At 43.7% G+C, this 15,294-nt stretch overlaps 1 protein-coding gene across 2 annotated transcripts in view; it reads right to left on the bottom strand.

Annotated features, from left to right (window-relative positions):
* Positions 1 to 1,823: 1,823 nt before the first annotated feature.
* INTS13 (integrator complex subunit 13) overlaps positions 1,824 to 15,294 on the bottom strand; it is a 23,720-nt gene continuing 10,249 nt past the window's right edge. For both annotated transcript variants that reach the window (XM_032220493.1, XM_032220494.1), the window contains exons 8-17: positions 12,536 to 12,620; positions 10,384 to 10,473; positions 10,061 to 10,150; positions 8,749 to 8,927; positions 7,434 to 7,604; positions 6,455 to 6,609; positions 4,723 to 4,953; positions 3,587 to 3,726; positions 3,034 to 3,169; positions 1,824 to 2,015 (exon numbers count right to left, since the gene is read on the bottom strand). In XM_032220493.1, the coding sequence (XP_032076384.1) occupies positions 1,976 to 2,015; positions 3,034 to 3,169; positions 3,587 to 3,726; positions 4,723 to 4,953; positions 6,455 to 6,609; positions 7,434 to 7,604; positions 8,749 to 8,927; positions 10,061 to 10,150; positions 10,384 to 10,473; positions 12,536 to 12,620 (1,317 nt within the window). In that variant the 3' untranslated portion in view covers positions 1,824 to 1,975. The remainder of the gene's footprint in view (positions 2,016 to 3,033; positions 3,170 to 3,586; positions 3,727 to 4,722; positions 4,954 to 6,454; positions 6,610 to 7,433; positions 7,605 to 8,748; positions 8,928 to 10,060; positions 10,151 to 10,383; positions 10,474 to 12,535; positions 12,621 to 15,294) is intronic.

Genomic DNA, 15,294 nt, shown 5'->3' with positions numbered 1-15,294 from the left:
CCCCCTTTCGATAGGATGAGATAGTTGTCCCGTCATTTGGTCACCAGCAAAGTATTTCACACCATGTTCAGCTCCTGTTCTCGGTCAGCAAAGATGGAGCCGACAGGAATAACTTCCTGCAGCAATCACAACTTGTGTTTGGGTTGTTAATGATAGCATCCTTGATAGGGAAAGGCCCTGAGATTTTATACTGTTTAAAAAAGGGGAGACTGTCCCTTTAGACACACCTATCAGTGAGGCCCCCATTCTTAGAACTGGCATTTATTTATTAATCAAATCTATAAATTTGACTAATTTATCTCAGCAAAGGTGAATTAGAACAAGAAATAAAACTAAAAAAATGTGCAATGTATTAAAATAAAATTAATACAGGCAGTCGACTTACTACAATTGAGCCTAAAGTTTACGTTGTTAAGAGAGACGGTTGGGCTTTGCCTTATTTTACGAACTTTCTTCAGTTGCTAAGTGAATCACGGCAGTTGTTAATAACTTGGTGGTTAAGTGAATTGGGATTTCCCGCTGACGTTGCTTGTCTGGAGGTCACAAAGGGGGATGACCTGACCCCGGGACACTGCAAACCGTCATAAATATGAGTCAGTGGCCAAATGTCTGAATTTGCATCACGTGGCCACGGGGGCGGGGGGCTGCAACCATCATTATTGTGAAAAATGGTCATCGGTCTCTTTTTCCAGTGTCATTGTAACTTCAAATGGTCACTAAACAAACTGTTGTAAGTTGAGGACTATCTGTACATATTAGAAAGGTGGGGGGGAACCACAGGAGGAGGAGGAGGATTTAAAATAACCAAAGGGATTTCCTCTAAAGGACAAAAAGGAAACTTCAGTTGTACTTCTAAGACAGTGTTTCTCAACCTTGTCAACTTGAAGATGTCTGGACTTCAACTCCCAGAATTCCCCAGCCAATGCTGGCTGGGGAATTCTGGGAGTTGAAGTCCAGACATCTTCAAGTTGACAAGGTTGAGAAACACTGTTCTAAGAGAAGAGGTAGAGTTAACCCTTTCCTCTTAGCCAGGGGTGGCTTCCAGCTTTTGTTACTGGCGGTTCAATCAGGGACGTGCTTCGCGCATGCACATGGGCAGTAACAAAAAACAAGATGGCAGCGCCTATGGCGCCACCGACAGAACTGGCTCAGGGGCGTGGCCCGGCCAAGTTACTACCTACTTGGCCGAACCGATCCAAACCGGTAGGAACCCACCTCTACTCTTAGCTCCATCTTAAATAACCACAGTCTTGCAACACAAGAACTGTAGCAATAGCAGTTAGACTTATCTACCGCTTCATAGGGCTTTCAGCCCTCTCTAAGCGGTTTACAGAGTCAGCATATTGCCCCCAACAACAATCCGGGTCCTCATTTTACCCACCTCGGAAGGATGGAAGGCTGAGTCAACCCTGAGCCGGTGAGATTTGAACAGCCAAACTAGCAGTCAGCTGAAGTAGCCTGCAGTGCTGCATTTAACCACTGCGCCACCTCGGCTCTTTAAACTAGCCAGTTTACACAATGTGCGAGTTTCTTTAAGGGGTTTTCTATGGAATCACGCAGCCTTTCTCAATCGAAGCAACATTACGATGTGCGGACTTCAACTCCCAGAATTCCCCAGCCAGCATGGACAACGTTAACAGGATTTCACTAAAAGCCTGGACTCTCAAGTATAGCAATAGGATTTAAACCAAAGAAAAAACTCAAGTAGTGAGAATTGTGCTTTTTCTTAAAACAACAACAACAACGCCCTTTATATGCAGTCATAAAAAGATCTGCGTGCAAATTGAAATTCTTTTTCCTCTTAAAGGGGTTTACCCGTGGGGTTTGGAACAAATAGTATATTTATTTTGCATTTTTTCATACAAAAGCGCTAAAATTATTACAAAAATGTAAAAAGCAACCAAAATAACGGAACTGTACAGTTAGATAGAGATATCAAATCAGGCATTAAAAGTTTACAGGTGGCGAACAGAATTCACTGCCGGCTGGGTTTCCCATTTTCTGTGCTTTCCACTCTGAAAACAAATCAAAATTACAAGGTTAATGAATATCTTTGCCAATTATCTAAAAATAGGACAATGAGGCCGAGAGTCTCATCATTACACTTTCGCTTTTAAACCTAAAAAAGAGATACAGTCGTAAAAATTATGTGTGGAGAGCAGGGTAGAATAAAAACACAGAAAACTTTGTAGTTCCCTTAGAACCAATTTGCAACCATTACTTAACTCAGTTTACATTTGCAACTCTTGTTGAAGGTCAACTAATTTTAATCTTGCTTTTAGAATCAACTGAATTTTTGGGGAATGGAAGTTTATGTCATCAAATCCACAGCACGGGATCGAAATAAGCCTAATGGGAAGCAAGGCCTCTATTATTCAAGGCTGGCCAGCTATTATAAACTTCCGTTTAACATAAATCTCCAAGATGGTTTATGCATTCTTCAATTACTTTAATTGCCGTTTAAGTTCAGGAATTCAGCCTGGGGAATTTCTGTCGAGTTTAGGAAATTAAGTATATTCTTAACACACTGCTTTTTTTTATCAAACAAGCAATGTCCATATAAACCTTTTCTTTGCAAGACGATATTTACAAGAATTAAAACCTTTGAAATGTTTCAACAGTTGAACAAAATGTTTGCCTCTTGGCTCTTTATTTATAATTCTTATTGTAAATGGTACATATATAATCATCATCATCATCATCATCATTATCTTTTAACAACCCCAATAATTCCTTGTGGAGTCTGGGCAACTAAATGGAGCTAGCAGAGTGTTTTAGTGCCCGGATGCCCTTCCTGTTGCCAATGAGGAGTTTTCTTCAGCAGATATATATTCTCTGTTTGTCCAGAGAGAGAAATATCTGCCTCTAGCCTCCTGATTGTGAAAACTCCACCTCTAAGCACGCACACACACACACACACGCACACACACACACCACTAACAGAATATTTTAATGCCATGGGCAAAATGTTCAGATACGTTATCAACCAGACATAAGCACACATCCTGTAGCAAGCCACGTGGAGATACAAACCCGTTCTCCTCTTTAAGATGTTGGTACAGTTCGGCTTTATTGTTGACAGAACTTAAGCGGCCAATGAATTCTTGATGTTTCCTAGAATTTGCAGCATTAATCCTGTTGCTCCAAAGGGACAGAAGGGATATTGGCCCTATAAAAAGATAAAAATCCATGAAGAAAATCTAAGCGCCCTCATTAATTTGCCTTCTTAAATCTAATTTTCTTACTTGCACTCCAAAAGAACAATGCCTTTTCCTGTGTTCGTACTGTTATTTGCCTTACTTTTCGCCGTAAAAATCTACAACCGCATCTCCAATTTGTTAAAACAATAATAATTGCCCTCCAGGTGCAAATTTTTTTTATAATCTGTTCAATCTACAACGCAACCACGGTGCTGGTTTATGCCTGGTTGAAATTAACATGATTAAATGCCGTGGGGTGCTGAAATGACAACGAACAAGCCAATTCTTCGGGTTTTAATTCTCCTTACTTATACATATATAAAAATATGCCCTCCGTCAGCGACTGGTTCACTTTTGGGGATAGCTTGAAATGATTTGGACCGTACCTTTATTTTTTTCCGGCCCTGGCAAGTCATCCATCGCGACAAGGGGCTTCTTGTTGGGGGGCTCCGGGGAATCGGGAGAATCTTTAATGACTTCTGCTTCTGCGAGTTCCTCTTTTTCGCGATCTAATAAACCTTTTAACCTACAGAGACCGAGAGAAAATAACTCGATAACCGCGATTTTGTCGTCCGCGGTTTTGTGGTGGAACCGATGACCGTGACCCGTCAAAACCACGTTCCACAAAAGCGCGGTTGACGAAATCGCGTATGTGACGTCATCACAACACGACGAAAAAGATCGAAAAATTGAAATAAAAATTAAATTACAGCAAGCCGATTCACATAAAGGTAAGGGTTAGGGTTAGGTTAAGGGTTAGGTTTACAGCGTTACGTTTAGCGTTAGGTTAAGGGTTAGCGTTAGGTTTTTCATTAGGTTAAGGGTTAGGTTTAGGGTTAGGTTTGGGGGGGTTAGGGTAAGGTTTTCGCTTTATTTTTACATTTTTCGATCTTTTTCGTCACGCTGTGATGATGTCACATACGCGCTTTCGTCGACCGCGATTTTGTCGTCCGCGGTTTTGTGGTGGAACCTTTGATGACTCAGGGCACAATGATCACACCCACACAAACACACACACACAGACCCCTCCAGCAGCCTCTGGCTGCCAAGTCCTCCAGCACAGGGGCTGCAAAGCGAGAAATCCAGCAGGGCAAGGGGTTAAATCAATGAGTCCGGGAAGCGAAGCAACAAGGAAATTCATCCGGGAAGCAAGAAAGGATACAAGGACTCTTGGGAAGTTCAAACATCAGCACACAGCACTCCATGAAGGAGTCTATTCGGATTGAGTCCAAAATAAAGATCATCTTCAGATAAATTACGGATGCCGCCAAAGCAGCACGGAGGGAGGCTGACAGCAGAGCGGAACCGCCACAGCTAAGCACGCTGTGTTGTGTGTTGCGAGGTGTGTGGTGTTGCCTGTCCTACTGACAAGCAACTGATTCCTGAAAATATTATTTAAAAGGCCGCGATGTCTTCTGGAAATCTAGCGTCCCCCCTTTGGGCCAACGGAGGGGGTGGGGGTGGGGGCAAATTAAGCTTTCCATTGTCCTGTGTGCGAATCCATCGACCCTGAGCAGCTCACCTTTCTGATTCCTGCCAGGATTTTTCCGATTCATAATCTTTCCCCGCTTTCTCAGATTTGTCCTCTTTGTCTTCTCTCTTCCTGCCTCGTTTCTTGCGCTCTTCTTCTTCGGGAGGTTTACTTCTGCAAGTCAGAAGACACTCCAAGACCCGCTGGTGTTTATCCGAGTTGGCAATGTGAGCCCTCACCAGGGTCTCCAGCTCATTCCACATGATCCTGTACTGTTCGTCCCTGGAGGAGAACACAACGGAGGGATCCCAAGTCAACAACAATGGGACTCAAACATCAAGTTTTACTTGCTTTTTTTTTCATTTTTTCTGGAGATTCAGGTAGTCCTCGAGCCCAAAATTTATTTTTCAGCCTATCCATATCTTTCTCTCTCTCTCATCCACCATCTACACTACAGTATCTATCATCTCTCTTCTCTCTCTCTTATCTATCTATCTATCTATCTATCATCTATCTATCTATCATCTATCTATCATGTCTGTCTGCCTATTATCTATCTAACCATCCATCCATCCATCAGCTGCCTGTATACTAACTATCTATCTATCTATCTATCTATCTATCTATCTATCTATCTATCTATCCATCCATCCATCCATCCATCCATCTATCATCTATCCTCTATCCGCTATCTGTTTCTGTCTATCATCTATCTTTCTACCCATCCATCCATCCATCCATCCAATCATCTATTATCTATCTATCTATCTATCTATCTATCTATCTATCTATCTATCTATCTATCTATCTATCTATCTATCTATCTATCTAATTGTCTGTTTCTCTATCTGTATCTATCATCTATCTACCCATCCATCCATCCATTATCTATCTATCTATCTATCTATCTATCTATCTATCTATCTATCCTTTATCAGCTGTCTGTTTCTGTCTGTCTATCATCTGTCTTTCTACCCATCCATCCATCCATCCATCCAATCATCTATTATCTATCTATCTATCTATCTATCTATCTATCTATCTATCTATCTATCTATCTATCTATCTATCCATCTATCATCTGTTTCTCTGTCTGTATCTATCATCTATTTACCCATCCATCCATCCATCCATCCATCTATTCTCTCTCTCACACACACACACAGGAGCCCAAAATTTCTGTTGCTACGCAAGACAGCTGTGAAGTGAATTTTGCCCCATTTTGCAACCTTGCTTGCCACAGTTGTTAAGTGGATCACTGCAGTTGATACCACGGTTGTTAAGTGAATCTGGCTCCCCCATTGACTTTTATTTATCAGAAGGTCACCAAAGGGACATTGCCACTGTCATAAATACAAGCCAAGCAATCACTCTGGTTGTAAGTGTGGAAAAAACGGTCCTAAGTCCCTTTTTTCCAGAGCTGATGCTAACTTTGAAGGGTCACTAAACAAACTGTTGTAAGTCAAGAACAACCTGTATTTAATCTGCCTCTTCCAAGATAGATTCAACTCTGTAGAGAAATGGAAGTTGCTCACTTTCTGAAAGCAAATTATATTACAGAAGCTTCTTCGGGTATCTTAGCGTAGTACAATGTAGCTAAAGAAACAAAATTGTATGTTGGTGGTAGGAAGGGGACTTGTTCATCTCTGCGTCCAAAATTTCATTTTAATGTCACACTGAAAGAAAGAAAGAAAGAAAGAAAGAAAGAAAGAAAGAAAGAAAGGAAGGAAGGAAGGAAGGAAGGAAGGAAGGAAGGAAGAAAGAAAGAAAAACACAGCCTTGCCTTTTAGGGCCCTTCCCTCTCGTTCCAACGGTGGATATCGGCAAGGGGTCATTTTTCCTTTCCATTTCCACCAGACTGTAAATTGTCTTCTGACAGGTGAGCACATCTTCATCTGTCAGGGATTCTTTCACAATGACGTTGGCTAGTGGCACCACCTGGAAGATTCGAAAAAGAAAGAAATGAACATGAAGATTCTTTGGGAACTTCCTCAACAAACTACAATACAAACTGATAATTATATTTATTATATTATATTACATTTATATAATTGTAGTTAATAGGATCATAAATAAGCTAATTTACAATTATATTAGCTTGTTTATGATCCTATTAATTATACTAGCATACTTATAGTTATAAACAACATTCATATTTTACCTGACAATACGTTTATTTTACTGAAACAATAATCTTCCTTCATCTAATTTCTATTTCTTATCTCTAGCCATTGATAAAACCTATTCCACATGAAATAATACTCTGTATCTCCGTTATCTATCTATCTATCTATCTATCTATCTATCTATCTATCTATCTATCTATCTATCTATCTATCTATCATCTATCATCTATCTATCTATCTATCTATCTATCTATCTAATTTTTATTTATTTATTTATTAGACTTATATACCGCTTCATAGGGCTTTCAGCCCTCTCTAAGCGGTTTACATAGTCAGCATATCGCCCCTACAGTCCAGGTCCTCATTTCACCCACCTCGGAAGGATGGAAGGCTGAGTCAACCTTGAGCCGGTGAGATTTGAACCGCCGAACCGCAGCTTAGCAGTCAGCTGAAGTGGCCTGCAGTACTTTCATTTTCAATGTCAATCTATCCCTCTCTGCACAATCCAATATTTTCCAAATTATTATTTTTTTCATCTAATGGGGTGGGATTGCCCGATATACTTGAAGAGTCCCCACCTTCGAGTGAGATTTGGACATTTGTAAGTGGGAACTCAAGACCGCCAGGATTACTTACCGCCTGCATGTTGAAAATGGTGGTCTGGGAAATAATCATGGGCCAGTAGCGGGTGTGTTTCTCCAGCTGGTCTTTGGCTCGTTCCAAAGGCACCTCAAGACTCTCATCATTCTTGTACCTAGGCTCTAGGAAAGGAGCAAGCCTATTTTCTCTCATAAATTCCCCAAAATCCTATGTGGGAAATAAAATAAAAATCAGCCACCTTTCCAAGCGATAGTTAAGAGACAACGCCTGTTCTAGTCGCTGCGTCTTTTGACATATTCAATTAATTTGGGTGGGAAAAGATGCTCGGTGTTCAATGTAACACCAGATAGAAAAATTCCAACTTAATTCTTTTTTTTTTTTTAACTTGTGCACCGTTTTCCAAATGCTGGGACATTCTAGTGACATCGGATCTGTCATCACTGTGGATCAAGGATGGTTCATATCTCAAAGCCTATTTCTATTAGGATTGGAGCTTAAGAGTTTAACCTTTGTGTTCTGGCCCAGCTGCTCAAACACGACAAACCCTCTGAAGTGAACAGACCCCAGAGGAAGATTGTGGATGATGGTGGCTTTTTATAGCAAGGAATTTAAGGAAAAGCTGTTTGTTCTGACCCAGCTCTCCAAACACGACCAAGTTAACTCAAAGATTCCTTTATTAGGAGCGCCAGCAGCCCCAGCAAAAAGTTTCTCTCTCACCGCAGGCTAACAAGTCTGTCCGGCAGGGAGATGAATAGTTGTCTGCCATATCTGTTCATCTCCGCCCCCTGCCTTTTATCCCCAGAGCTAAGGTGGGGCTTCACTAGCAGCGGTGGCTCTTCTGTCCCAAGGACCAGCCCATAGATTTCCACTGTTCTCCTCTCCTCTGCCTCCTGTGCATCTGCATGTCAGGTACTGGACACAGCTGTTCCTCCTCTTCCTCATCAGCCACACCCCGTCTTTTATCCCCAAAGCTAGGGTGGGGCTTCCCTAGCAGCAGTGGCTCTTCCGTTCCAAGGACCGGCCTATAGATTTCCACTGCTCTCCTCTCCTCTGCCTTCTGTGCATCCACGCTTCAGGTACTGGACCCAGCTGTTCCTCCTCTTCCTCATCAGCCACCTCCAGACCTGAGAGCTGTTGACTCTCCATCTGAGGTCTGATGGACAGCCCAGGCTCCATCTCTTGTCTCTCTCTCTCTGCCAGCTCCATTCCCTCTTCCCCCTCGCAGCTCTCAGGTTGCCCTGATGCTGACCCTGACTCCCACGCCTCCTCCCCCTCCTCCGATTCGGCTGCGGGAGGGGCCGGCAGGCCCACAGGCCACAAGAACTGTGCTTTTGATTTAAGCCAAACTCACGGTAATCCTGTAGTCGGTGACTCTGCCCCCACACCCTTCACTTATGGAAGGGGGATCCTCCAGAATGGACCGAGAAGTGCTTAACACGTGCAGGAAGATCTCCCCTCCATGACTGCTCAGCATGTGGCTGATGACTTTGGAGCCAGACTTGCGTGGCTGCTCCAACAACACAGAACGGCCTGTGGGAAAAAGGAAAGTATTCGCTTGTCATTTCGTGGGAGGATCTGTGCGGCGCCTAATCGCCCTTCTGGTTTGTAATAAAGAAGAAATCAAAGAACGGACTTCTAGATTCCAAGGAAGAGATTTTTTCCTACAGTGGAAGAAACATTCGAGTGAAACCAACAGCTGCAGGGGGAGCAGGCACCATAAACGGGTGAATAACCATGGAACCCAGCTATCCAAGGTTAAATTCCAGAGATGTGTAAATTTGCTGGTTTTTGAGAAGACGGTTTTACCACCAGTCAAACAGAAGCCCGGTAGTTTTCCTTCGGGCATAGATTAGCAGTTAGACTTATATACCGCTTCATAGGGCTTTCAGCCCTCTCTAAGCGGTTTACAGAGTCAGCATATCGCCCCCACAGTCTGGGTCCTCATTTCACCCACCTCGGAAGGATGGAAGGCTGAGTCAACCTGAAGTGGCCTGCAGTACTGCACCCTAACCACTGCGCCACCTCGGCTCTTAATTAAGATTAAACATTTCTATGTGGTTTGATATATTATTAGTAAATTGAGACTTTGGAAAAAGTGCAGAGATGAGCAACTAAAGAGGTTTAAAGGCCTGGAGACCGAAACAGAGGAAGAACGGTGGCAGGATCTGGGTTTGGCTAGGCTAGAGAAAAGAAGGGCTATTGGGAGGGGTGACAGGGTAGCAATGTTTCAGTATTTGAGGGGCTGCCACAGGGAAGAGGGGGGGGGGGTCAACGTATTTCCCAAAGGGCCAGAGCAGGGGTGGACTACTGTGGGTTCGGTGCACGGGCAATTTGCATGCTTAGTAGCCCATAAATAACTCTGCGCATGCACAGAACATTTAAAGGTCAAAAAAAAAAACACATTGCGGTGACTGGGGAACAGGTTCAGGGGCGTGGAGAGCATGCAGGTTCGGAGACCCAGTCGCCATTTCCACTATCAATTCCACCGAACCGGTGCGAACCAGGAGGAACCCACCTCTAGACCAGAGGACAGAACTGAAGCTGACCTCCGCCTTGGGTGCGGTTTCGCCTAGTTCGGGGGTCCGCAAACTGCATGATTTAATTAGGGCATCCCCCCCCCCCGACACGTCGTTTCGTTGGAAAGTTGAGCGAAAATGTTTTACCGTTAAGAAGAAAGTTGGTTAGGCACGAAGAAGGCCGGCTGTTCACATCGACGGGGGATATCCTGTAAGCTCCGGTGCAATAATGCAGTTCTGGGTGGGGGGTTTAAAAAGGATAATTTTTACTGTTCTTAGAAAATACCTGATCTTAATTAAAAAGTCACATTCTTTACAGAAAGGGTTTGAAGTCATGTCAGGCAGGCAAATTCCTGCTTTAAAAACATGACCCCTTGCCATAATTTAGGGATTGCAAAAAGGAACAAAATAGGACAATCTCTAGAATTAAGCCACGTGTGAAAAGCTTTAGGGGAAAAAGGAATATTTACCGACACTGTTTGTTCTGGGGGTACACCACTTCAAAGTGATGGTTTCTTTGAAGGTTCCCTCTTTGCTGCTGCCGCCAAGGTGATTATCACCTGTGATAACACAATTGAAAGGTTAATTAGTGTAACAATGTTTTAGTAGCAACACGACTGAAAAAGGGGGAGAATAATGGCCTTGCTGCAACAAGCATTAATCAAAGAAAAGAAGAATGTGTGCTGTTTCAGGTTCCCCTGTAGACTAACCCCTTGCCATTAATATTACTCTGAAAGACACAATTAGAGCTGGTGTGAATCCTGGAATTCTCATTTTTCTTTCTACGAAACGTCCTTGGATGTCAAAATAGGAAATTGTATTTTTATTTTATTTTATTCTGCTGGTGCAAGAAATGCCGTGGGTCCTAAGCCAGTAAGCTGGGATGCTTTAAAATGATATATAGAGAATGCACTTAGACTGATATACCGTTTGCGGTGCTTTACAGCCCTCTCTAAGCGATTTACAGAGTCGGCGTATTGCGTCCAACAATCTGGGTCCTCGTTTTACGACTTCGGAAGGATGGCAGGCTGAGTCAACCTGGAGCCCGGTGAGAATCGAACTGGCGAACTAGTGGCAGTAAGCAGAATTAGCCTGCAATACTCCATTCTGACCACTGGGCCTCCCCCATGGCTCATAGATGTTCCTTTCGTTGCTGTTGTCAGGTTTCCAAAAGAGCCTCGAGCCGAGTTTCAAAAGAAACCCAGTCATTGATAAACTTGGCTCGAGGCTCATAAATGAATCAGGGCATCTTTCGAAAACCTGGCAGTCAGATCTGACCTCATTTAAATTATGGCTGAACTTTGCTGCTCTTTCTTCCCTTCTCAGTCTGTGTCATAAATCACATTCACCAATGAGGTGCACCCCTCCCAAGCCTGCTGTAATAATCGGAGATCCGACTCCAGCTGAAGGCATGCGTGCAATGCGCTTCCCCCAACTTCCTCACCATGGCAACCAGATAACAGACATGCAAATGCTTTATGAGTTGACAGCTGTTCTTGAAAAAAGCGTCACAGATACTTTCTTATTATTATTATTTATGAAACTTACATTACCATCCACCATTTGCAACAGTTCATTTAGTGGCCATTTGAAGTCACAAGGGCCCTGGAAAATGTGACACGATCGTTTTTCACAGTTACAACCGCTGCAGCATTCCCATGGACACATGATCAGGATTCGGATGCTTGGCAACTGACTCATATTTATGACGGTCGCAGTGTCCCGGGGGTGTGTGTGTGTGTGTCACATGATCCCCTTTTGAGACCTTCTGACCAGCAATGAAGAAGCCTGATTCATTTAACAACAGTGCTCCTACCTTAACAACTGCAGTGATTCACTTAACAACCGTGACAAGAAAGGTCGTAAAACCAGGTAAAATTCATTTAACAAATGTTTTGCTTAGCCACAGACATTTGGGGCTCAATTATTTATTTATTTATTTGACTTATATACCGCTTCATAGAGCCGAGGTGGCGCAGTGGTTAGGGTGGAGTACTGCAGGCCACTTCAGCTGACTGCTATCTGCAGTTCAGTGGTTCAAATCTCACCGGCTCAAGGTTGACTCAGCCTTCCATCCTTCCGAGGTGGGTGAAATGAGGACCCAGACTGTGGGGGCGATATGCTGACTCTGTAAACCGCTTAGAGAGGGCTGAAAGCCCTATGAAGCGGTATATAAGTCTAACTGCTATTGCTATTGCTATAGAGCTTTCAGCCCTCTCTAAGCGGTTTACAGATTTTTAGCAAATTGAGTCAGCAAATTGCCCCCCCAGTCTGGGTCCTCATTTCACCCACCTCGGAAAGGATGGAAGGCTGAGTCGACCTTGAGCCGGTGAGATTAGAACCGCTGAACTGCAGATAATAGTCAACTGAAGTGGCCTGCAGTACTGCACCCTAACCACTGCGCCACCTCGGCTCCTTAATTCTGGCCGTAAGTCGAGGACCACCTGAACAGATTATGAAGCATCTTAACAATCCTTATAAAGCGATGAACTACATTCTTGTCCTTTTGCTGATGCAAAGATTTCTTTCTTTCTTTCTCTTTCTTTCTTTCTTCTTTCTTTCTTTCTTTCTTCTTTCTTTCTTTCTTTCTTTCTTTATTCATTCATTCTTTGCCATACTCACCACTTTTTAAAAAGTCTACGTGGGCTTCCTTATGATGTAGCAGTTCCACGTCGTAATTGGCAGAGGTGTTGGCATGCTGCTCTTCCTGGATTTCATTTTTTAAAAAGACAAGCGTTGTAACATTACCCGAAGAAACATTTTTCTTAGTTTAGTTCTCTCCCCCCCACCCCAATCTTTAGAGAGACAATTCTACCTTTTGGCTTTTAATACAAAAATTGCCAAAAGGGGGGGAAAAAAAAACCCTAGAACAGTGTTTCTCAACCTTGTCAACTTGAAGATGTCTGGACTTCAACTCCCAGAATTCCCCAACCAGCGAATTCTGGGAGTTGAAATCCAGACATCTTCAAGTTGACAAGGTTGAGAAACACTGTCCTAGGATGCTCACAATATTAGAATTCGGGGGGGGGGGGGGGACCAGATGCTTTTTCTTAACAGAAAAAAGATGTAGGCAACTTAATCCAAGGTTTACTCTGAAAGTCCCATGTTTTGCACCTATTTTCCACCTGGACAAAATTTCAGATTGTAAAAAACCTCCAGGTTCCTTGAAATTACTTTTTTTCTGGCCTAGGGAGAAGCCGAGAGGTGAACTTGGTTAAACTGACCCCAAATTAAAATAACAAAACGCCAACATTAAAAACAGATCCAGCACCCACTTCTGCCCAGTGATAAGATGGCAAGATAAGGAAGCTTTTCCATTTCTTAAGGAATTGACAGTAATCGAAAAGCGAGCCGTTGAGTGGTGCGGTGGCCTAGAGGTGGCGCTCTCGCCTCACGATCAGGAGGCTGTGAGTTCGATCCTAGGTAGAGGCAGATATTTCTCTCTCTCTCTGGGCACACTGAGATTATATCTGCTGAACAAAACTCCGCATTGGTGACAAGAAGGGCATCCGGCCAGTGAACACTGAGCTTCATTCAGCTGCCCAGATTCCACCCTGCAAGGCATTACGGGGATGATGAAAAGCTAGCCATTCTTATTTTTTTTTAATGGAAGTTGATTTTTGGGGGGTTTAGCAAGAGAAGGCACACATAGTCTTATTTGGCTGCCACAGCTGAAGCCTAGAAGCTGCATGCAGAAGGATATATATTTTTTAAAAAGCGAAAGCAGCACTAAAAAAAGCACAATAAGCATTAAAAAGAAAAAGCAAGGGGTTTTTTATACAGCTGGGGGAAGACCGAGAAACATGATGTATGTGGTACAGTAGATTAGCAAAACCAACAGACCAACCGAGGCCTTCGTTGTTGTTGTTGTTTTCCCAACGAACTGTACAGAGGAAAGAGATGTTGCAAGAAAGGGTGAAAAAGGCAAGGAAAGGAAAGCAGAATGGCAGCATGGAGGTGAGTCGGTTGCAAACAGGGTCCTTGCAGAAATTAAAAGGCCTCTTAAAAGTGCAATTAAAATGGCTAAACCCCTCAGAGATCAATGGCATTTGCAATCTGTGCACAGGAGATTTACGTGACCCGACAAAAGGGCGAACGACAAAACCGCGCCTGACTAAACCGCGTCGCTGACGTCATCAACGCGGCGACAACAGCCAGCGCGGAGAAAGAAGGGCGCTTTAAATAGCGCGTCAAAAGAAAGCCAATTTAACTTAAGGTAAGGGTTAGGTTTAGGGTTAGCTGTAGGGTTAGGTTAAGGGTTAGGGTTAAGGCTAGGTTAAGGGTTAGGTTTAGGGTTAGGTTGAGGGTTATGTTAAGGTTAGGTTTAGGTTAAGGGTTAAGTTTAGGGTTAGGTTTAGGTTAGGTTTAGGTTAAGGGTTAGGATTAGGTTTAGGGTTAGGTTTAGGGTTAGGGGTTAAGTTAAGGTTTAGGGTTTACAGCGTGCTTCTGTCTCCGCGCTGTTGTCGCCCTGTTGATGACGTCAGCGACGCGGTTTAGTCGGGTGCGGTTTTGTCGTTTGCCCTTTTGTCGGTGAACCGGAGATTTACAATCCAGCAAATAATTCTGATGATTATTCTAACTTTTCCTTCTATGCAGTTTTATTTTAACCTATGCAAACAGAAATACTTTCTCACATCTGCCCGATTACAATTCATACATCTGTCCTCCTCTAGCAAGTTGTAATATGGCCAATAGAGCCGGGGGAGAGGGGGGAAATAAACTAGTTTGTTAAGGGAGCGTTGCCCCTCATTTTTCTGACCGTTCTTGCTGCAGTTGTTAAGCGAGTTGCCGCAGTTTCTTAAATTATTAGGAAGCCGGTTGTTAAGTGAATCTGGCTTCCCCGTTGAAGGTCACAAAACAGGATCCCGTGACTCCCCCCCCCCCCCGGGACCCAGCAGCCGCAGTGATTTGCTTAACAACGGTGGCATCGCTCGCTTCACAAACGTCTCGCTTAAGCGATGGAAATTTAGGGGCTCGATGGTGGTCGTTAAGCCGAGGACTGCCCGTAACGGGGCCTGATCTGGGGAAGGAATTGGCTTCCTTGCTTTCTACTCGTTACAAACACCTTCGTGTGTTGAGAGGGCGAGGAAACGAGACAGAGGGGGAGAGAGGCTGTCTAGGCCAGTGTTTCCCAACCTTGGCGACTTTTAAGTCCTGTAGACTTCAACTCCCAGAATTCCCCAGCCAGCATAGCTGGCTGGGGGATTCTGGGAGTTGAAGTCCACAGGACTTAAAGTCGCCAAGGTTGAGAAACACTGGTCTAGGCCACTAAAATGCACAAGGGGCAGCGGGGGGGGTGGGGGGGTGGGGTGTGGATTTCTAACCCGGGCTTTGGAAAGAAAAGAATCACAGACCAGGAAGCCATTTGAACCAAACAAGGC

The sequence above is a fragment of the Thamnophis elegans genome, chromosome 7 (assembly GCF_009769535.1).
Source record: "Thamnophis elegans isolate rThaEle1 chromosome 7, rThaEle1.pri, whole genome shotgun sequence".
Lineage (NCBI taxonomy): Eukaryota > Metazoa > Chordata > Lepidosauria > Squamata > Colubridae > Thamnophis > Thamnophis elegans.
This window is presented reverse-complemented; position numbering and strand designations above follow the sequence as displayed.